Source organism: Oryctolagus cuniculus, chromosome 13 (genome assembly GCF_051225735.1).
Source record: "Oryctolagus cuniculus isolate XC-2025 breed Fujian yellow rabbit chromosome 13, ASM5122573v1, whole genome shotgun sequence".
Lineage (NCBI taxonomy): Eukaryota > Metazoa > Chordata > Mammalia > Lagomorpha > Leporidae > Oryctolagus > Oryctolagus cuniculus.
Window position 1 is genome coordinate 2,179,257 of NC_142879.1, and position 21,767 is coordinate 2,201,023.

The window sequence follows — 21,767 nt, forward strand, 5'->3', positions numbered from 1 at the left end:
CCCACATCTCGGGGAGACCATGCTGGCACCACAGCCGCTGGCTTTGCCGGCCTCGTGCCCGGGGGTGGGGGGCCTTGCAGCTGTGCCATGGATGCCACCCAACTCCTAGAGAAACAACTACCAGCGCCACGCCGCGATGTTAGGGGCCGGCCCGGGTTTCCTCCCGACAACCAAGCAAAAGCTCCACCACCGGCCCCGGGACTCAGCTTGCCCTCCCAGCTCCAGCGTGACATCTGCTTAGGCCCCGAAACCAGCCACTGCAAGTCAACAGCATCTGGACAGCTCTTCAGGGTGAACATTTTATTGGAATATAGGCACTGGACAGAGTAAATACATGGCTATAAAGTGTTCGCCGTTTAATTGCTCTACATAGGAAGCTGCAGAGGTCAGGCGGCCGACCCCACACATGCCCACACATCAGGACACAGCTGTCCCCTTTTTGCCACATCATGAGGGCGGCTGGGCGGCGCTCCGCCTCCTCCCTATCCTGAGTGCTACGTGGCACCTGGCACCTGTTACCGCGCACTAAAATCACTTCTGCTGGGCCTGAGAAACCTTTGAGACCACTGGCTCTGATCTGGAGACTGACAGAGCCAGCTCTGAGCCCCTTCAGGACAAACCCAGGCAGGCCAGACCCGAAGCTCTCCCCTCCCAGCCTCTCAGCGGGGCTTTCGGACAAACAGGGGCAGCGTGTCCCTGTCGTCTTCAACACACCCTTTCTCGCAGCAGAGCTGCGTCTGCGGGTTCTGGGTCCAAGCCACGGAGCAGGCAGAGATGCGCTGGCTGTCTCCTTTGTGGAAGGTCGACAGAAACCTGCCCGGCTTATACCACGGGGCTCTGCCAGGGTCCATGGTTTGCGCATTTCCGGCGGCTGTGCTGGGAGCAGAGGTCTCCGCTTCCGCTCGCATGGGTCACAGCAGCTCCGCTCCTGCCTGGAAACCGTGGAGGAGACCAGACACGCGTGTGGGAAAGGCCGGGTGGACTCGGGGCACCTGGGAGAATCCCACCCAGACGGTAGCCCGCACACTAGCCACTTCACGTGCGTGCCGCCTCCCTGAGCCCCTGCGAGTGCACAACCACGCCTGCTCCGCCGAGGGACGCACTGAACTCCTTGTAGGGAAGAATCCCGTCTGCTCCAGGCTGGTCCTGCCACTTGGTCCCTCTGGCTTCCTGGGTGGACAAAGCCGGGTGCTGGGCTCAGGTGCGCAGCGCCGGGAACCGCAGCCTCTCCCAGGGCTGTCAGAGCTCAGCTTTGGTGTGTATGTGGGGGGGAGGGGGCAGAGAGGGAGGAAGGCCTGCAGATTCGGGCCGGGAGGGATGCACTGCGCCGGGCCACCTCCCGCTGGACTTCGGACTTTACTGAAGGGGAGACTCCACGAGGCAGAGCTCAGCCGAGGAGTCTGCACCCGGAACCCCGGCCCCTGGCACACTGAGAGGCCGGTCCCCACGCCTCCGGAGCGGCTGGCGCCGCGGCCAGTCCCGTGCTGGACACGAGGGGCCTCAGAATGACTTGAGGCGGCAGGGAGGCCACTGTTGAGGGCTGTGGTTTCCAGCAGGAAGCACAAGAGACGCCTGACCCCGTGGAGAGCGTGGCCCCCGGGAAAGGCAGGACTCCGCACTACATGGCAGGATGTGCAGGAGCGGGGGGGGGGGGGCAGAGCAGGGTCGGGACGGTAGCGGGAGGGGCCGACGTGGACAGAGGAGCGGAACTCCGGGGGGGGGGGGCGAGACGGCTGACGGGTCACCGCTCTGCCCTGTGACCCAGAGTCCGGGCCATTCTCGGGGGAGGGGTGTTTTAACTCCTGGGTCGATTCTCTAAAGAGCTGATATGAACTTAGGTGATGGCGACGGTGAAAACAAGCTGTTGGGGGTCTAACATTGACGTCTGTGGAAAGAAACTTCGAGAGCAGGGCCTGGGGTGGGGGTTTTTAGGAAGTGATTTGGAATTTTCTGGAAGACAATGACCAATCTTTTCCATCTCCGGCAAGCCAGAGGCCATGGTCCCTGGGAGACACGACTGTGTCCACCGCAGGCCGGAGGCCAGCCCTGCGACAGGGCACCCCCTGTGAGTGCGTCCCTGGCACTCACACACTGCCGAACAACCACAGCATGGCCGCCCGGCTCTGGCCTCGGCGCCCGGTACCTGCTTCGTCTTCACTCATCTCTCTGTTTACGCATTTTGTTCCCTGTGGGATGAGCATGCACGTTTGGATGGGGGGGGGAGTCGTGTTTTCTAGGTCGGCCTCGCCCGGGCGTTGAAACTTACAGACCGTAGCGCCTCCTCTGTTTTTCCTTGCTGTGCCTTGCACCGGGCATGGCACGCGGTCGCTGTCCACCTGTGAGCTTTGAGCTCCTTGTGGTCTCTGGCTAACCTGGAGGGTGGTCCACCTGCACACGCCAGGGAAGGGTTCTGAGTTCCCACTGGGAGGAACCAGCAAGATAATCAGCAAGAAGTCGTCAGGGGAAGTCGCAGCAGGACCGTCCCACAGCCCCGGCACCCGGATGCCCGCCAGGGCTGCAGGCGCCTCCCTGCGCCTGACCGTGGGCACCCGCTGAGTCCTGGGCGATGGGGAGGCGGCAGAGCGGGCTCCAGCGGGCTTTCGCACCCTTCCAGAGGTTCAGAAGCATAAAGTGCACCAGGGGCTGCCTCCCAGCCTTGCGCAGAGTGGGCTGGAAGCGGCCCCCGCTCACCCTGGCTAAAACGCCCAGCAACTGTCCCGGGGTGGGGGCAGCAGCGCAGGTCCCGCCCCTTCAGTTTTGTGACTCAAATTAAGGAAATGCCTCACATTTGGCTGACCACTCGGAGCACCCACACCCATGGGGGGCCCTGGGCGGGGCTGCCCCCGGCAGGGCTGCCCCTCACTCTGAGGGCTGCTCCGGGGGGGTCCCCTGACCACCGCCTGTCTCCGTGCCATCAGGGTCGGGGGCTGCCTCCACCTCCCACTGGGCCGTGTGAGCGCCTGGGACTTGGGCCTCCTCTGCGCCCACACTCCCCGCGGCCTGGGCGCCCTGGCTCTCCATCGGGAGCCAGTCCTCGCTCGGCCCCGCGCCCGCGGCCTCTCCTCCCTCCTGGGCGTCCTGGGCGGAGGCCCTGGCCTGGAGATCTTTCTCAGAGGGGTCCTGAGCGGGCCCTTCTGGGCCTGGCTGAGGGTCAGCACCACAGGCTGCGGGCACCTCCACGCCGCCGGCCTCGCTGTGTGCACCCTGGTCCACGTCGGGGGCTGTGGCCTCGCTGTGCACTGTGCACCCCGGGGCGTTTTCCTCCTCTTCCTCTTCATTTTCTGGGGCGCCAGGGGCCTCCCCTTCCGTGTCTTGGTAGACCACGGGGGCGGACTCGGCCAGCAGCTCCCTGAGCTCCCGCAGGGAGCCAGAGGCGGGCTCGGGGTCTCCGGGGTGCCCCGCGGTCCCCAGCTCTGCCGCGCCCTCCACAGGAGCCACAGCGTCGTGGTCAGGGCCCACGGGAGCCCCCTGCCCATTCCTGCCGGGCTGCACCTGTCCCTCGGCCTGCCCACTTGTGCCGGAGCCCTCGCTCCCGAGGGCTCCCGGCGATGCGGCCGATGCCCGCCGGGCAGGGCTGGCTGGCTTGGAGCCAGTGGGGGTTTTCAGATCCGTCAAGCTGGACACGCTCTCGCTGGGCAAGGCCACGCTGTCATCAAACAGATTGTGCTTCTTCTGCATGGCGGCTTCCTGGATCACTGAGAGAGACACAGACGCGAAGGGCGACGTTAGCTCCCAGAGCCCTCGGCCGCACCCCTGCCCAGGACGTGCCTGGGAAGCACTCCAGAAAGCCCACAGAAACGCCGGGAACGGAAAACGCTTATTTTGGTACAGAAGAAATTTGAGATCCAGGCGGACAAGCGGTTTTCAGAAATTTGGTGGAAAATGAGTGTCATAAAACTATGCACAGATTTCAATTTTTTTTTTGCACTAAAGAAACGTATCTTTGAGTTCTGTTTTCCATGGACTTTTGAAGTGCTTTTGTGGGCACATTCAGCTCTGCCCCAGAGGCGGAGAGAGGCTGACACCTGGCATCCCAGGGGCTGTCGGTCAGCTCCCGGAGCCTGGATTTGTGGACTCAGCTGCCCCTGCAGCATCCGTGGATGCTGGCTGCTCTGTGGTTCTCCTTCCTGACTCGGCCCCCGGTGCCGGCGAGGGGCTGGCCTCACTGGATCCCCTGGGATTAGCTCCTGCAACCTGAGGCCTGGGCTTGGCCAGTTTCCGCTGGGGAGGGCTTTCTGAGACCCGCCCCGTGCCAGGCCCCCGGTGTGAAGGTGGCCTCCCAGCACACATCCGTCCACGTGTCCTCCCGCACTCTGACCCCTGGGCGCCCCAGTCCCGGCCCGGATGGCAGGTGCAGTGTCAGCGCTGCGTCTGTCTGGCTGAGTGGAGGTGAGGAAAGTGGACAGCCCAGCTCTGGGAGGGGTCGTGCGTGTGCCCATGGGGACCCTGTCCCTTTACTCTGCCTGGAACAGCGCCAGGAACACAGCTCTAAGCCTGTGTTTTCCCACCTGGGCAATGAAGCTGGAAACGCCCATCTCACCAAGATCCGAGAGTGATGGCCAAGGGACCAGCCTCGGCCGGGGCCAGGTCCTGCCTACTTCTCTCTCCCCTGCTCCCGCCTCCCCGGCACCCCCTTCCCACCTGCCAGCCCCACTGGGCCCCGGGCAAAGCTTCCTTACCTTTCAGCGCTTCCCGCAGGACCAGCTGATGCAAGATGTCCTCGTAGACGTTCTCCACATGGATCATGTGGGCGTGGTCTGCGAAGATGAGCTGCTCGAACTTCTGCAGCTCCTGGGGGGGGGGGGGGGCAGGAGACAGCGCAGGGGCGTGAGGGAGAGGAGCCCTCCTGGGGCAGGGCAGGGCCAGAGTGGCCCCCAGGCCACAGGCACTTCTGAGATGACCCGGCAATCTTCCCCCGGGGTTCCCTCAGCCCCCGTCAAGCACATGTGTGACCACAACACTTCTCTCCTCCCGTCGGTGCTGCCGTGCCCCTTCCTGCACGGGGCTCGCAGTCTGGGTGTTTTTTGGGGGAAGACGCACAGAACTTTCACACCTCAAGGCCAGGGGGTCTCGGGCCCCCTGTGCTTCCATCATAACCCAACTGCTCCCTTATTCCTTTTACAAAAACCACAGCAGTGCTTTACAGGGGTGTGTGTGTGTGACTAAGGTGCACATGCTCAAACATGTGACAACATAGGTGCAGCCATGCTCCGTCCACACAGCAGGCACTGGCACGCCCACCCACACTCCCCCAGCCCTCTTCCAGCCCACCACCCTGCCAGAGAGAAGCCGGGATCTGAGGCTCCATCACCATCCCGGGAGATCCCTCCTAGCTTGTTCTTGAACTTGAAACAATGTAGACTTTTGTGCTTATTTTTGAGATTCATCCTGTGTATGGGTGGCCTGTTCCTTTCTAGAGATAAGAGGATCATTTGCCCGAAGATCTGAAACGTGCGTCTCAACCTCGCTGACGGCCATGGAGCTGTTTCCTTGATCATTGCGGATGTAACCGCCACGAACAGTCTTCTACGTGTCTTTGTGGATTTAAGGACTTGTTTATCTTGGGGCCACACCAAGACACGAGACGGCCGGGCCATTGGTGGATGTGTGTTGAGCTCTGTTGGAGTCTAGCCACGGCCTCAGCATTGTCCTCTGTCCCTCCACGTGGCCCTGACCCCGGGAGTCCTCTGACACAGCCCAGGCATGATGGGCAACCCCTTCCCCTCCTGCCTTCCAGTGGGTGTCCCCGTGGCTGGCCTGTGAGCAGGGCGGGGGTGGAACTGTACCTGCCACCTGGCTGCATCCCGGGGGTTCTCTGTGACCCCTGACCACACAGGGCTCTTGGAGAACCAGGGGCTGAGCACCTTGGCCGGGGGTGATGGCTGTGGAGCAGGGGGTCCCAGGGACCACACAGACACCTCAGTGCTCAGGTGTGGGGACGCCACTGCCCAGGACCATCACGTGGTGGTGTCCCTTTATCCCCACGAGAGGAGCACCATGGGCTTCAGTGACGCCGTCCCTAGAGAAGGGACCAGGGCCACAGGTACGGAAGGGGCGCTGCCTGCAGACGGGGTGCGGCCCTGGACCGGGTGGGACCCTGGGCAAGCCACACGGCCGCTCTGTCTCTTCCTCTGCCCAAGGAGCGGCACAGGCTCGTGCCCCCCGCACCCTCCCCTTGTCCCTGCGTGTCTCCCACCCCTTAACCCCCGACTGCCACCCATGCCTCGGGAGCAGGCGGGAGCCTCTGCAAGTCCTCCCCGGACCCCCGCTGCGTCCTCATCGGCTCCTGTTCACCTGTCCACCCCGCCACACACACACACTGTGGACCCCATGACCGCAGGGACAGCTGGCCTGGCCCCATGCCTGGGTCATGCATTTCCTCGTGCCCATTTGCTGAATAATCAGCAGCCTTTAAAATGTCAGTGCTGACTCATTCTGCCGAATGGGCTGATTCCTGGGGAGCGCGTCCTGGGACGATGCTCTGTGTCCAGCTGCCGGGGCCTCCCTGGGCCAATTCGTGTAGAATTCCCAGGGTGGGGTGGGGGTGCAGAATCTGCTAGAGAATGAATCTCACCTGCTGTGTCACTCGCAACAGTCAGGGCTGGGCCAGGCTGCACCCAGGGCTGGGGCCTGCATCTGGGTCTCCCAGGCTGCACCCAGGGCTGGGGCCTGCATCTGGGTCTCCCAGGCTGCACCCAGGGCTGGGGCCTGCATCTGAGTCTCCCAGGCTGCACACAGGGCTGGGCCAGGCTGCACCCGAGGGCTAGGGCCTGCATCTGAGTCTCCCAGGGTGTACCCAGGGCTGGGCCAGGCTGCACCCGAGGGCTGGGACCTTCATTGGGTCTCCCAGGCTGCACCCAGGGCCAGGGCCTGCATCTGGGTCTCCCAGGCTGCACCCAGGAGCTGGGGTCTGCATCGGGTCTCCCAGGCTGCACCCAGGAGCTGGGGCCTGCATCGGGTCTCCCAGGGTGCACCCAGGAGCTGGGCCAGGCTGCACCCAGGTCTGGGACCTTCATCGGGTCTCCCAGGCTGCACCCAGGGCCAGGGCCTGCATCTGGGTCTCCCAGGGTGCACCCAGGGCCAGGGCCTGCATCTGGGTCTCCCAGGCTGCACCCAGGAGCTGGGGCCTGCATCGGGTCTCCCATGCAGGGGCAGGGAGCACAGGCAGGACTGGAGCCCAGGCACTCTGAGGTGGGATGCAGGCTCCCCAGGCGGTACCTTAACAGCTAGGCCAAACCTCCACCCCTAGAATCCTTTTCTAAAGTGGGCTGGGAATTTTACGGTGTGGCTAGCAGGTCACGGAAGTTGCTACTTAAAGCCTCGGGGGGAAAAGTCTTTGGTAAAGTAGCAAAGACTCCTGGGAAGCAGTTAATCCCTCGCTCATCTACTACCCGAATGCAGGATTTTAAAGTTCTGGACTCGGATACGGTAGCCTTAAGGACAGACAGCCCTGGGCCAGGGACTGTTTGGAAGGCAGCCTCTAGGGGGCGCGCCAGGCTCTGCAGCGGCTTGGCTGGGGGAGCCTCTCCGTGTGCCTTGCCTGGGACCTGGTGGCTCGGGAGGCCCCAGCAGAATGTGTGTCACTCCCGGGGTGTGCGGTGGCCCCGGCATCACGCTGCTGCTGGCCTTGGCCGGCACACAGGGGGGCAGTCTTGGAGACCGAGTCTCCTCCCCTGGCCTCGCCCAAATCCCCCTGTGCTCTAGAAAACACCCCAGAAACAAACGGCCAGCGCCGGGTCTGCCGAGGCAAACCGGAGCGCGCAGAGTATAAACACGAGCCGGCATTCCCACGGCGGGTGACCCACGCGGAGCAGGGCACGGCCAGCGCTGACAGCCGCTCCAAGCTGCCGAAAGGGCCTTGGCAGGTTCCCCCAAGCTCCCGTCCTGTGCTCCAGCAGGGGCAGGCCTGGCCCGCGTCTGGCTCGTGATGGCCCCCGTGGTGGCGGGGGCCTCCCGCTCGGGGCAGAGAGTGCACGGGCCCGCACCTGGGCACTCACCCTCTGCATCACCCAGGTCCTTCCCACCTGCTACTCGGGCCCTTGCGAGAATGACTGAGGTCAGCCTGCACACGGTTACCACGGCGTCCACTGGATATCCAAGCCCAGAGGGAAAGGGACTTGCTCGGGGCCCCAGGGCTGGCGAGTCGGGGGCAAGGACTCGGGCCAGCCCCTGGACGCTGCTCGCCCGTCACTCGAGCCCGCAGGCCGAGTCCCACCTTCGCAACCACGGCTGTCACAGGCAGCCTGCTATTCGAAGCAGCCTTGAGTGGTTTGTTGATCTTCTTAAACAAATGTCACTGGGTCCAGAACAAACAGCCTCTGTAATCGCGTTACTTACCATCTTTTCCTGGACACGGTCAGGTTTCCCAGGACACAGTGTACCTGTGAGTCACACGGCAGTGGGGCACACCTGCTACCCTGAGGTGTCTCTGTCAGCCCTGAGCTCGGCCTGACATCAAGATTTGCCTGGGCCAGGGGTCGGCCGCCCTGCCAGCTTCTGGTCTTCTAAATCCAGTTTAAAGGGCACCGTGTGTTCACGCATCGCCTCTGGTTACACAGAAGCTGTGGGGCCCACGGAGCTGAAACCGCATGGCCACGCGTGGGAAAGCGTGCACACCGAGGCACACGGGCAGGCGCGTGCCTGCAGGAGCCGAGCCCTTACCGGTTTGCACGTGGGCGCCAGAGCCTTCTGCACGGTGGGGAGCGTGATCTGCACCAGGGCCTCCTGGAAGATCTTCCTGCGGACGGTGCTGCTGTCATGGTCGTATTGCTGCCAAGAGAGGCACGCGTGAGCAGCCGCGCAGGAGCCGCTCACCGACGTGCACAAACCTCCGCCGCCCGCTCAGCTCCCCCCCCCTCAACGCCAGGGTCCCAGAGGTCTCTCCACTCCAGGCTCGGGTTCTGATGGACCCGTCTGTCTCCCCCTCACAGACACGGAAACCGAGACAGCAGCAACACAGCGCGGCGACTTCTGGGACATAAAGAAATCGGGGCTGGAACCAGGGGTGAGCTTGTAGGTCACCGCCCCCGTGCGCGGCGGGGGGCATGGGAGCCACGGCCGGCTCGGTCAGCTCCGTGTCTGGCCAGCAGGTCAGTGGATGCCTTCTGCAGAGAAGAGAGGAAGCGGTCCACTGACCCTGTGGCTCGTTCCCCAGACAAGTTCAGTGTCGGGGACAGGGACGATGCTGACCCCTTCTGTCCTGCACTGAGCTTCCAGACCCAGGAGCCAGGCTTCCAGTCTGGGGTCCCTTCCAGGGCACTGCAGACGCGGGTGTCCAGCCACAGGTGCAGGAGCGCAACAGCCAAACGAAGAGTGGCTAAAGGGGCGAGGACAGCTCTACTGGAGGCAATGACTTTTCTTTTTTTAAATGTGTATTTATTTTGTTTGAAAGTCAGAATTACAGAGAGAGGAGAAGGAGAAGGAGCCAAGGGTGGAAAAGAGAGAAAGATCTTCCATCCACTGGTTCACTCCCCAGATAGCCATGATGGCCAGGGCTGAGCCAGGCTGACGCCAGGAGCCTGGAGCTCCATCCGGGTCTCCCACGTGGGTGAGGGGCCCAAGCATGTGGGTCATCTTCCACTGCCTTCCCAGGCCACAGCAGGGAGCTGGATAGGAAGTAGAGCAGCGGGGACATGAACCAGCACCCACATGGGATGCCCGTGTAGCAGGTGTGGCCCCTGGAAGTGACTGGGACAAAACTAGAGCTCTGGGGCCGGCGCTATGGCGCAGTGTGGGTTAACACCCTGGCCTGCAGTGCTGGCATCCCATACAGGTGCCAGTTCGAATCCCAGCTATTCCACTTCCGATCCAGCTCTCTGCTATGGCCTGGGAAAGCAGTAGAGGGTGGCCCAAGTCCTTGTGCCCCTGCACCCACATGGGAGACCCAGAGGAAGCTCCTGGCTCTCGGCTTCGGATCGGCACAGCTCCGGCCATTGTGGTCAATTGGGGAGTGAACCAGCAGATGGAAGACCTCTCTCCCTCTGCCTCTCCTCTCTCTGTGTAACTCTGACTTTCAAATAAATGAATAAAGCTTAAAAAAAAAAAACCTATAGCTCTATGGAGCGAGCCAAGGCTGCCCAGTGGAGGAAGAGTGTGAGTGAGGAGCGGCACCAGGAGGGCTTGGGTGTCCGAGAGGAGCACAGACTCCCAGCCCAGCGTCCAGAGAGGACACCGGCCGTCGTGAAGGGTGGGAGTGGCCTGGCACACACGGGGCCAGGGTGGGGGCAGCACCAGAGACAGGCGGCAGGGTCCTGCACCTGGGCTGTGAACTGGGCTGACAGGCATTCCACGTCCCCCCCAGACCCGAGCTGCCGGCATCCGGGCACCTCTCTCTGCTTGCACTGGCTGTCTTTCCACTCAGTGGCATGCTGGTCACCACCTGCCCCATCGTGACCACTGGGACTCCCTCGGACCCCTCTCAGCGATCTGGCTGCCTGTTTCCTCCGGCCTGTGAGGCACAAAGGCGGACTGAGGTCCAGGGCCCGCCCCAGCGCTGTGCAGAGCGGCAGGAGGGGTGCACACTAGTGGACGAGGTGGAAGCACCGTTGTGCCCTCAGCCTGGCACTGAGCATGCTGCTGGCTGTCCCGTTCACGGAGAGCCAGTGTCCTGGTCCATACAGTGTTGACGAATTCTAACGCCTTGCAAGTTCCCGTGAGAATCGCAGGAAACAGGGCAGGAAAGGAAAAAAGCCTAAGGACATACTATGCGTGTGCAGTGTCAGAGCGCGCAGCCGACAAGGGTGGCCACGCCACGCCGCTGGGCGGCCTCACCTAACCAAGGCGTGGAGACCTGAGCGCCTGTGCTCCCCGACGTGGCCACTGGGTGGCAGAAGACGCGCGGACATGGAGCCGGGGAGCCGCAGGTGCGGGCCCAGCGAGGAGGGAGCCTGCCCCCAGCAGCAGGCACGGGGTCAGGCCGGGTACCCACCTTCAGCACTCGGAGCTTCACCTTCTCGATGGCGGCGGCGGCTCGGGCGGGCTCTCCCTGCAGGTGCGGGGCGAGCAGCTGTGTGAAGGTGAACGCGGCGTTCCCCATCAGCTGGAAGCGGAGCAGGCAGACGGGCGCGTCAGGGAGGACCAGCCGGCACCGCGCTCGGCGGCGGCACCCGGGCAGCAGGTCCCCACCCAGCCGCCGGGGCTCTGAATCAGACGCTCACGGCCACAGGCCCACAGTGGGATGGGAGGCGATGGGGACACGGGCACTCACACATGCTTGCATGTACACACACACGTGCACACACACATGCTGGCATGTACACACATGCTAACCCACAAACATATACACACACATGCTCACTGACACATGCATATACACAATGCTTGAATATACACACATACTTACATGCACACTCATACATGCTTGAACATGCATACAGGCACACACACATGCATACACATGCACACACATGCTGACACGGGCGTGTGCACAATGCTTGAATATGTGCACATACTCACACGTGTGTTCACTCACATACTAACACATGTATGCACACACAGGAACACATGCTTGAGTGTACACAGTCGCATGCATACACACATGTTTACTCACATACTCATACATGCTTACACACACGTGGGCCCACACAACCCACACGCACACACAAATGCACACACACGTGCACACATTCACATGCATGCATGCTAACTCGTACATGTATGCATGCTTGCATGCACACACAGGCAGGTATGTGCCCATGGATGTCTGACACCCAGACATGCTCTCTGTCACCCCTGAGCTGGAACACCCAGGACCATGGGGCCCAGCCTGGCGCTGCCCTCTGGGTCATCCCCTTCCTCTGTTCCCTGGCACCTGCAGCCACACACTGACCGTGTGGAAGCCACTCTGCAGGTGCATAGGCACTGCCCGTAGCCCGGCTCTTAGCACTTCCCCAGCCCCGGCTCCTCACCCGGCTCTGCCTGGGGCCTGGGGCTGACCACTGAGGGCCCAGCGTCACCACGGGGCTTCTGCCACGCGGCCTCCCAGCGTGGTTCCCGCCCATCGCTGACCCTCTGAGCTCGTCAGAGGTTTCTCACACACGGCATTGCCCAGCTCTGCAAGGCTCCGTTCCCCCTGGGCCTGAGATCTGCTCCTAGCGCCGGCACAGGCTCTATCCCAGCACTGCCAGCACAGCCACGGATCCTTCTAGGAGCGTGTCCCGCCACAGCTGCCGGAAGTGGGACCTGACGTCCCAGAGTAAGTGCCCCGTGACACCTGTAACATGGGTAGCATCCTACCCGTGTCGGATCATTCTCCTCTCTGATGTCCAGCAATGAAGGAGAGGAGGACCAGCGGGGAGGACAGAGCGCGTCCCAGGTCCACGGCCCTTCCCGCAGGCCGGCGGGTGCTCCCTGGCTCCCAGCCCCTCCCCGACCGCGACCCACGGCGCCCACCTCCTGCATGTAGTTCTGGGCCCTCTGCACCACGAGGTCCACGTGCGGGAAGCGGAAGCGGCTGTTGAGGTCCTGCAGCTGCTCCTGCAGCGGGGCGGCTTCGCGGTAGCAGGCCTCCATCTTCACGGCGTCCAGCGGCAGGCGCAGCAGGCCGTCTAGGTGCTGCCATGGCCACGGGAAACACCGAGCAGCGTCAGACGCAGGGACAGCGCCCGTTCCCACATCAGCAGCCGGGACCCTCCACTTCCCACTCAGCTCCCTGCTAATGGCCGGGGAAAGCACTGGAAGACGGCCCAAGGGCGTGGACCCCTGCACCCACGTGGGACACCTGGAAGAAGCTCCTGGCTCCTGGCTTCAGCCTGGCCCAGCACTGGCTGCTGTGGCCATCTGGGGAGTGAACCAGGGGATGGAAGACTTCTCTCTCTCTCTCTCTCTCTCTCTCTCTCTCTCTCTCTGCCCCACCTCTCTGGAACTCTTTCAAATAAATAAATAAATAAAGGAGGAGCGGGGGAGGAAAAGGACCGAGGTGCCAGCCCCATCTACTTGCACAGGGGATGCTTGCCGTGACCCCTCGTGTAGAGCTCGCGGCCAGGTCACATCTGTGCCGGTGACTTTGAACCTGGAGGCTGTGCCACACCCCAGAGGCCTCAGTAAAATAGACTCCTGAGACCCCGGCTCAGCTGATCCACCTTGGGCCGCAGCATTGGCATTGGAACAGCAGGCGATGGTGACTTTGCGGCTCCAGGGACCACACTTGGAGAAACAATGCTGTAGCTCATGAGTCTGTTTTTAAGAACAAACTGACCTGGGCCACCTGCGAGGCTGGCACCCCATGCCAGAGCACTGGTTCCAGTCCCAGCTGCTCCGCTTCCAACCCAGCTTCCTGCTGATGTGCCTGGGAGAGCACTGGATGACAGCCCCAGTGCCTGGGCCTCTGCACCCACGCGTGAGACCCCCAGTGGAGTCCCAGGCTCCTGGCTTCAGCCTGGCCCAGCCCTCGCCGTTGTGGACACTGGGGAGTGAACCAGTGGATGGAAGGTCTCTCCCTCTCTCTCTCTGTCACTGTGCCTCACACGCCGCCCGTGGCGCCCTACCTCCTTCAGCTGGTCACCGTCTTTGGTATTCTGAAAGCTCCGGCCGAGCGCATCCACTTCCTCTTCGAAGAGCGAGCGCACGGCCCCGAATCCTGAGCTCACCGGCCCCAGGAGCTCCTCCAGGATGGACGCCAGGAACGGCCGCACACTCTCCGCGCAGCTCTGCTCTGCCGGCTGCGCCACCATCGCTGGGGGAGGAAATGGCCCAACAAAATGGGACTTAGGGCAAAATTAGATTCACAGGTGCTGGACCGGCTTGGACCGGACCGTGTCCCCAGCAAGCTCGCGTGGGCAGGGCAAGTCGGCGTGGTGAGGGCAGTGCTGAAAACCTGGCCGTGGCAGAGCTGGGGCAGACAGAAGCTCCCGCCTGTCGTCCTTCCCTGGGAATACAATGCATTGTGCGGGACGCCCACAGCCCGCTGTCCATCGCCATGACTGCAGGTGCACCATCTGTCTTCTACTCGGTCCTCCCCAGTCCCAGCCCCTCCCTCACAGACACATTTAGAAACCTTCTTAGCAAATGGAACCAAACCCATTCAGCCTGCCACCACCTCCTTCCACCCTCATTGCAGTTAAAACAAAGCCAGGGGGCCGGGTGTGGCCCAGTGGGCTGAGCAGCTGCTGCCTGTGACGCCAGCACCCCACAGCAGAGCACCCATCGTGCTCCCTGCTAACGCGCCTGGGAAAGCGGAGGAAGGCCCCTCACCCACGCGGGAGAGCCAGACAGAGCTCCTGGCTCCTGGCTTCAGCCTGGCCCAGCCCTGGCCATTGTGGCCATGTGGGGAGAGAACACCAGTATGGAAGATCTCTCTCTGTCTCTACCTCTCGGTGTCACTCTTAATAAAGCTTATTGAAAGAACAAAAACCCCCAAATAAACAAAAAAGCACGGTACAAAATGTCCCTAAGTGGGTTGCAGAAAAGCCACCCAGTTCCATCCTGAGTGGCAACGCACTGTCCTTGACGTAGACACGGAGTTTGCAAGGCGGGGTGATCCTCCTGGCCAGCCAGGATCAGGCGCTGGTGGGGTAGTGAAGGAGGCCTGTGCCGGAAGTCGCCTGACTTGCCCACGGCCCAGGAGGCCCCGTGCCGGGGGCGGGGTGAGCCACACGGCCTTGCCGTCCACAGGGAACACGCGCTGACCCCGGTATCCACCCCCTGTGACTCACAGATGGAGCGAAAGCCAGGTCGGCCCCTGCTTTGCGGGAGCAGCACCGCACACCAGGCGAGAGGCCTCGGCCAGACTGGGGACCCTTCAATCAGCCGAGCCACCTGCAGAATGACCCCTGGCTCTCACCAAGCGACCTGACACCAAGGGCAGAACGGCTTGCCAGGGGAATAAATTATTAGTTAATTAACTTTGAGAGGGGAACTATTTGCAGAGCGTTTGGTTGAAACTTCAGAACTGTCCTGGACAGCGGTGCCGGGGACCTGGCAGCAGTAGGCCGGACCCCCGCTCGTGGCCCTCCGGATTTCCGGTGGGGACGCTGGGGCAGGGGGCAGCACGTGGGCTGCCTGAGCACCCCCGACTGCTCGTGCTGGGGCTGGGGCTACGAGTCCAGGTCGGAGCACTGGGCTTTGCCGCAGAGGACCGCGGCTCACTCCCTGATTGAAATCTTCCCGGGGACCTGCAGACCGCGCCAGGCTCAGGGAAGGTCCCCGAGTCGACCAGGGCGACCCGCTCTGCTCTCTGCTCTCCCTGCCAGCGCTGGGGCACGGCAGGGCCCGTGTGAGTCAGTGGTGGAAGTGCCCAGCTGGGACGCGCCTCTGCCGGCAGACGCGCCGGCCCCCGTGCAAGGTGGGGTGCACAGCTGTCTCGCCCCGGTGCCCACGAGGCCTCTGTGGAACGGGCAGGTCTCGGCGCCTCCTGTGGCCTGCTCCTGTCCGACAGCTGCCAGCCTCGCCCACCCGTCCCCTCCAGCCTCTCCTGGGGCCGGCCGAGTCCCCGTGCAGGCGCTGGGAAAACAGTGCACCACTGACCTTCGATCTTCCCGGCGAGGAAGTCCTCAGAGTTGGCGATCTGGTCCATGTCGGCGCGCACCCTCCCCTCCAGGCCCTCGGTCAAGGCTCGGCACTCCTCCTTCAGGCCACGCAGGCCTTCCGCCACCTGACGCTGGACCAGGTGGAAGGCCTCCTCCAGCAGCTGCAAGAGGGACCACGGGGAGGGGCTTGGTGGAGCGCACGGGCCGGGCCAGGGCTGCGTGCTGGGCGGCGCGGGGGACGGGGTTGTCTCCAATGACAACGCCGGCACGGAAGGGGGCGTCCCTGGGACCTGCAGAGCTCACCCCGAACCAGGCCCTCTTCCTGTCGCTCCTCTTCCCCTTCATGGTGGGCAGCAGGTCAGCCTGCAGGGCGGGCAGCAGCTCCTCCATCACCAGGCTGCTCAGGGCCTGCAGAGGGAGAGGCCGCGGGCGGTCAGCTGGGCGTGGCTGAGGCTGAGCCTCGGGCCCATTGGTGCCGCTGTGCGGGGGCAGGCGCTCGGCGAGGTGGGTGGTCCGACCCTGGGTTGAAGCCTTGAGGAGGACCTCAGAGGGCTGACACTAAGGACCCTCTGCGAGGAACAGGGCCACGGTGGGCAGCCCCCAACAGAACACCCCGAGCTCACCTTCCTGTGTTCAGACCCCGGGGACCTGGTGTGAGTAGGAGAGGGCACCCAGAGCAGGGCTGTGCAGAGCTGAGCTCACCTGAGCAGACCTGAGCACACCCGTGCATACCTTAGCACACCTGAGCAGCTCTGTGCACACCTGAGCAGTCCTGTGCACACCTGCACACACCTGAGCAGTCCTATGCACACCTGAGCACACCTGAGCAGTCCTGTGCACACCTGAGCAGCCCTGTGCACACCTGAGCAGTCCTGTGCACACCTGAGCACACCTGAGCAGACCTGGGCACACCTGAGCAGTCCTGAGCACACCTGAGCAGTCCTGTGCACACCTGAGCACACCTGCACACACCTGAGCACACCTGAGCAGTCCTGTGCACACCTGAGCAGACCTGGGCACACCTGAGCAGTCCTGAGCACACCTGCACACACCTGAGCACACCTGAGCAGTCCTGAGCACACCTGAGCAGTCCTGTGTACACCTGAGCACACCTGAGCAGACCTGAGCATACCTGCACACACCTGAGCACACCTGAGCAGTCCTGGGCACACCTGCACACACCTGCACACACCTGAGCACACCTGAGCAGTCCTGGGCACACCTGCACACACCTGAGCATACCTGCACACACCTGAGCACACCTGCACACACCTGAGCAGTCCTGTACACACCTGAGCAGCCCTGTGCACACCTGTGTACACCTGCACACACCTGAGCACACCTGAGCAGCCCTGTGTGTGCACTCGGGCCTGACCCTGGTGCCTGTGTGCTGAGTCTGTGTCTCCAGGACTCTCCTGCCTCCTCCTCGAGCCCTCACGTCAAAGCCCCTGCGTGTCCCCATGTCCCCCGTGTCACTGGAGCCACCACCACCCTCTCCAGTGCTGAGGAGGACAAGGGAGGAGCTGCCTGGACAGGGCTGGGAAGACGCCCGGAAACACAGGGCCACCTGAGGTGCGCGGTGAGGTGAGGGCGGGACTCAGGGCCGTCCGCTCCCCGCAGGGCTCCCCGGCACAGACACTGAGGGGTGGACCCGGAGCGCCCTCAGCATGGACTCGGCTCCCTTACACCCAGGGCCCTGTTGGTGGCTGACTCCCATGCTCTGGTGACCGACGCCCGGGCCGGTCTGGACGCGGCAGTGACGCCACCGAGTCGGGTCCCCAGAAGAGCAGGGGTTCCTTTCCCGCACAGTGAGCCTTTGATGGACAGGTTACTGCTTCCTGACCGTCAGGGCCACTGGTGACCGGCTGTGACACAAGGAGCGGCCCTCCCTGTAGGCCCGTCCTGTGGGGGCGTCCCGGGGTCCCCATGGCAGGCTCCTCTCGGGGGTCCATCAAGTTAAGCCTGGAAGGCAGTGCCTGTTAATGACAGGTGTCATTGACAACTGGACAGTTTGGGGGAAAGAGAAAGGAAATAAGGAGTAACGGACACTTTGGAAGAGGCGGACATCCGAGGGCTGAGCCCTGAGCCCCGGGCAGGGGTGTCCAGAGCTCGCGGGGCATCCGAGGGCCATCTGTTCGCAGATCTCTCCTGCAGCGGTGCCGGGGCAGTGGACAGGTGCTCTTTGATCCTGAGCTGCCTGTGTGTGTCCACTTGCCACGGGGCTCCGTGTCCCTCTCGTCCCTGTGGGGGCTCTCGGCTGCCCAGGTCGCCCGGACCACAAGTCTGTGGGGGCCCGCAGCTCGGCTGTCCACAGCAGGCTGCAGACTGTGGATGACAAACGGGCAAGACCGACCCTGGGATCGGAGGAGGCAGGAAAGCAGGGGCTCCCTCGAGACGGCCGCTCCGTGGGTCTGAAGCGACACTCCCGTTCTCAGTCTTGCACCTGCCTCGGTCCAGGGCAGCTCTGCTCTGGGCTCGCTGGTCCTCCCAGCTCCCTGGCTTTCCCTGTCACCGGGGCTCTGTCCTGGCAGGTGTGGCGCTCCAGCTGAGCTCTGCAGGCACTGCCAGGGCGGAGGTGGAGCAGCCCAGCCCAGCCCACGGCACCCGCTCTGCGGGGCCCTGACCCCGCCATCAGCATCTGCCTGGCGTGAGGGTGACTCCTGGTAGTCCATCGGTGGGGACGCTTTTATCTGTCTCACCAATCTCTGAGGACAATGAAGAGAAGAATCCCCGTTTCTGAGGGCTTCAAGACTCCCTGACATGCGCCAACCCCGCAGCAGCCACGGCGAGCTGAGCAGGCAGTGAGGGATCCACGCCCACGTGCTCGGTGGGCTAAGCGCCCGGTGGGGGTACCCAGAGTCGGGGAGAGACAAGGAGGCGTCAGCCCCGCGGGAGCAGGGACCTAAGTCCTCCACCTCCTCTGGGGCTGTGGCTCGGCAGGGCTGCCTCACGTCCTCTCTCGGGGCAGGGACCTGGAGGGGGCTGGATGAACCAGCCGCTGGAACCTGAAGATCCAGCAGTCCGCCCCACCTGCCCGTGTACTTGGCCAGGTTTGTGGGGGAGTGGAATTCCAGCCAAGTTTATTTCAGGGCACAACGTTTGTTGAACCCATCTGTTTTCCGTGATGTGTATCTCCGTGAACTGCTTGGAGACCTCTTGTATGCACAGATCTCGAACATTTTTTTGCACCAGAATAAGTGCCTTTGACTTCCATTTCCATGACCTTTCAGAAGTGCGCTGGTGACTGCAAGGCAAATCACAGCTCCGCGTCGGCACCAGCATCCGGCACCATCCCTGGGACACATGCGCAGCAGAACACCGGCGGGGCTGCCGCTGGTATGCACACTCCCCTGAGGTCTGTCGGGCAGGCTACGCTGCGACCCTGCTCTGCCCGGACGCCTGCAGGTGCCGTGAGTGCGCTGTGCAGCCTCGCAGCAAGGCCGAGAACCCTCTGAAGGCAGGCCCGGCAGCCAGCACGGATGAAGCCCTTAGCGGAGAGGAGGAAGATGCTGTGAACACGCCCAGAGCTCTCCCCAAGGGATGGCACGGTCTTGGCCGGGCGCTGCCGCTCTGACCGCCTGGGGGCGTCCCTTCCCCAGGTAGGGACGGACGCCCTCTGCTGTCTGCTCCCGCCCTGGGGGCGTGGTGAACCGTGATCCTCCAGGCCCAGCACACGGAAGCTTCAGGAGCCTGTCCTCGTGTGGCTTCTCCCAGCTGGCCAGCGTGGGCTGCCGTCCCCGTGGGCTCCATGACTCTGCCAACCGCTCTGAACGTCCCCCACTCACGCGGGCAGTGCTGGCAAATGCCTTCTGTGCTCCCGTTTGACAGGGCTGGGATTCCACCAAAGACACCCAAGTTCCTGGGCAGCAAAACTGCTTCCCGGGTCATGTGATGACCCCCCCACTTACCTTGGTCTTGTTCTGTTTTCCCACATGCGGGGCTTCTTAGCCTTAGCACCTTGCTCTGAGAGCTTGGCACTAAGGCCTTTATGGACTCCACGTGCACGGCTGGCTCCAGGAGCCCGAGAGACGCGAGACCCAGGACGTCCCGCCGCGGGGTTGCTCCTGTGGCCCCGGACCGGACGCCATCAGGCCGTCCGCCACCCTCTCAGGAGGCCGGCGACCCTGAACCCTCGAAACCCGCAGGGCAGGGCCGCTCTGTCCTGCTCCCCCTGGGGCCTGAGTCCTCTGGATAGTGCGTGGCGCTCAGTGGACGCTCGGGGCAGAGCGGCCGCGTAGCCCCCAGCTGGGCAGCGCGGTGAGCCGTGGTCGCCCTCCCCCAGAAGCCTCGGTGACAAGTCGGGATGGTAGCTTCCTAGCGGCTGCTGCGACTGTGAAAGCACGCACACGGAACTAGCACTCGAACAGCCCAACGTGGCGTGCGAGAACGTGGCGTGCGAGAGCGTTCTCACGCTGGTCTATCTGCTACATTTCTATCAACCACGCTGGCTCCCGCAGCGGCCAGCAGTGCCGGCCGCTCCGTCCCCTTCTGGGGCTTCTGCTTGGTCCATGGCACAAACTACATCCTCGGTGCTTCCTTTGCCTGGCAGAACCAGCCGCGAGAGTGGCGTCATCCTGGGGGCTGGGTCGCATCAGGGCAGCCACTGCACGGCGCTGGGCCAGGCGCACCACGGGCTTAGGCCTCGGCCGGCAGGTGGAGCAGCAAACGACCACACAGGGCGGAAAACCAGAAAAGGCGAAGAAGCCTGCAGAACCCACCTAAGGCTTTTTACACGCGTACTGCTCATTACGCCCCTTATGATCCCCCAACAGATAAAGACAGCTAGGTGCCAAGTCCTTCTCCAAGTCTCACAACCCTGCAAGGTAAACCTTATTATTATTTTTTTCAGAGGGGTAATTTGAAACTAAAAGAAGAGAAATAACTTGGCAAGATTTAGGTCGGAGCTGCTGACTGCACAGCCACGCGCTGCTGGCGCCCCCTGCTGGTTGGCAGCAGGAGGCCGCTTGAAAGAGGAACTGCGACCCTTTGCACTGTGGTTGCAGGGTCTGCTGCCTTGTGGGTGCCCGGCCAGCTGGTCCCAGTGACCCAGTGCCTCCAGACATGACAGCAGCAGCCCCTGGGCCCGCCTATCCCACCCCCACGTGTGGGGTTTTCTGCTTGATCACTCACTATAACGACCCTGACCTCCCCCCGCCCGCGAAGCCCGTGTCACCTGCACTTCGTCCCCGGTGATCATCTCCCGCGAGCCGTAGTGGCCCTTCTCCTGGTGGAAGAACTGCACGGCTGCCAGGAAGGCTTGGGCTTCAAATGTCGTCTGCTTCGTGAGGTCTAAGGGAAAGAGGAGGGGCGCTCAGCAGAGCAAAATGCTCCGTTTCACGTGCTGTGGTTGTCCCGGCGCCGCGGTGCAGAGAGCAGCATTGCCCGAGCACCACCAGGCGTGGAATCCAGACACACAGAAAGTCAAGCAAGTGCTGCAGCCAAGGTTCATTTGCACCCAACCTCAGCCTGCGGAAGCAACCAGGGAGCCCGTTCCGAGCAGGGCAGCACCCAGAGGCCCTGTGAGTCACAACGCGGCACTCAGACAGCACCGTTCTCACCTGGGCCGTCACAGCAGCCTCACCCCCACGTGGCCCTTGCAAACCGACAGGCACCTCGTCCCCCTGGGCATGCCGGCTGCACCTCACCTGCACCAGAGTGGTCCCACCCACACACACCCCACAGAAACTGCTGTACGCCCGATGCCTGCAGAGGTACCAGAGCTGCGGTGAACCTGGGCCGCCCGAGAGGGCTGCGCCCCAGCCGGCAGTGCAATCCCACATCGCCTGCTCCCTCGCCACCACCACACCCGCAGACATGGCAGTGCCGATCACATTAAGGAGCCACACAGAGCTCACACCAGGAAACCACACCCAGGCATCACACAGCCGACACCCCAGGACGCACTGCCAGAGGAAGTACTCTTGCTTCTTTGTTTTGTCTCACTTCAAAAGCCACCCCATAAAATCGGTACACAACGAATCTGCCAGATCCCCAGGAAAGAACACAGAGACGCAAGGAGCGTGGGAAACCGAGGTGGTGGGACGCTTCCAAAGAGACAACGGCCCCAGCAGCGGATCACAGAGAAAAGGAAATCACCTCCTGCCCGGCAAAGAATCTAAAAATCATTATTTTAAGAAAACTTAGTGAGATACAAGAGAATACAGGCGGGCCACTCACAAAATCAGGAAGATAATTCATAATGTGCACGAAAATTCAAAAGAGGTAAAATACAAAAGGGAACAGAAATCTTAGAGCTAAAGAACTCAGAAACTGAAATCAAAAATACATTCAAGAGCCTCAGCA

General features: G+C 62.8%; 1 protein-coding gene across 1 annotated transcript in view; it reads right to left on the bottom strand.

Annotated features, from left to right (window-relative positions):
- Positions 1-285: 285 nt before the first annotated feature.
- Positions 286-21,767, bottom strand: part of NIBAN1 (niban apoptosis regulator 1) — a 111,630-nt gene continuing 90,148 nt past the window's right edge. Inside the window, exons 6-14 of the mRNA XM_008249920.5 lie at positions 20,638-20,753; positions 15,768-15,872; positions 15,463-15,625; positions 13,485-13,672; positions 12,391-12,552; positions 10,928-11,038; positions 8,662-8,769; positions 4,680-4,791; positions 286-3,695 (exon numbers count right to left, since the gene is read on the bottom strand). Of these exons, the coding sequence (XP_008248142.3) occupies positions 2,860-3,695; positions 4,680-4,791; positions 8,662-8,769; positions 10,928-11,038; positions 12,391-12,552; positions 13,485-13,672; positions 15,463-15,625; positions 15,768-15,872; positions 20,638-20,753 (1,901 nt within the window). The 3' untranslated portion in view covers positions 286-2,859. The remainder of the gene's footprint in view (positions 3,696-4,679; positions 4,792-8,661; positions 8,770-10,927; positions 11,039-12,390; positions 12,553-13,484; positions 13,673-15,462; positions 15,626-15,767; positions 15,873-20,637; positions 20,754-21,767) is intronic.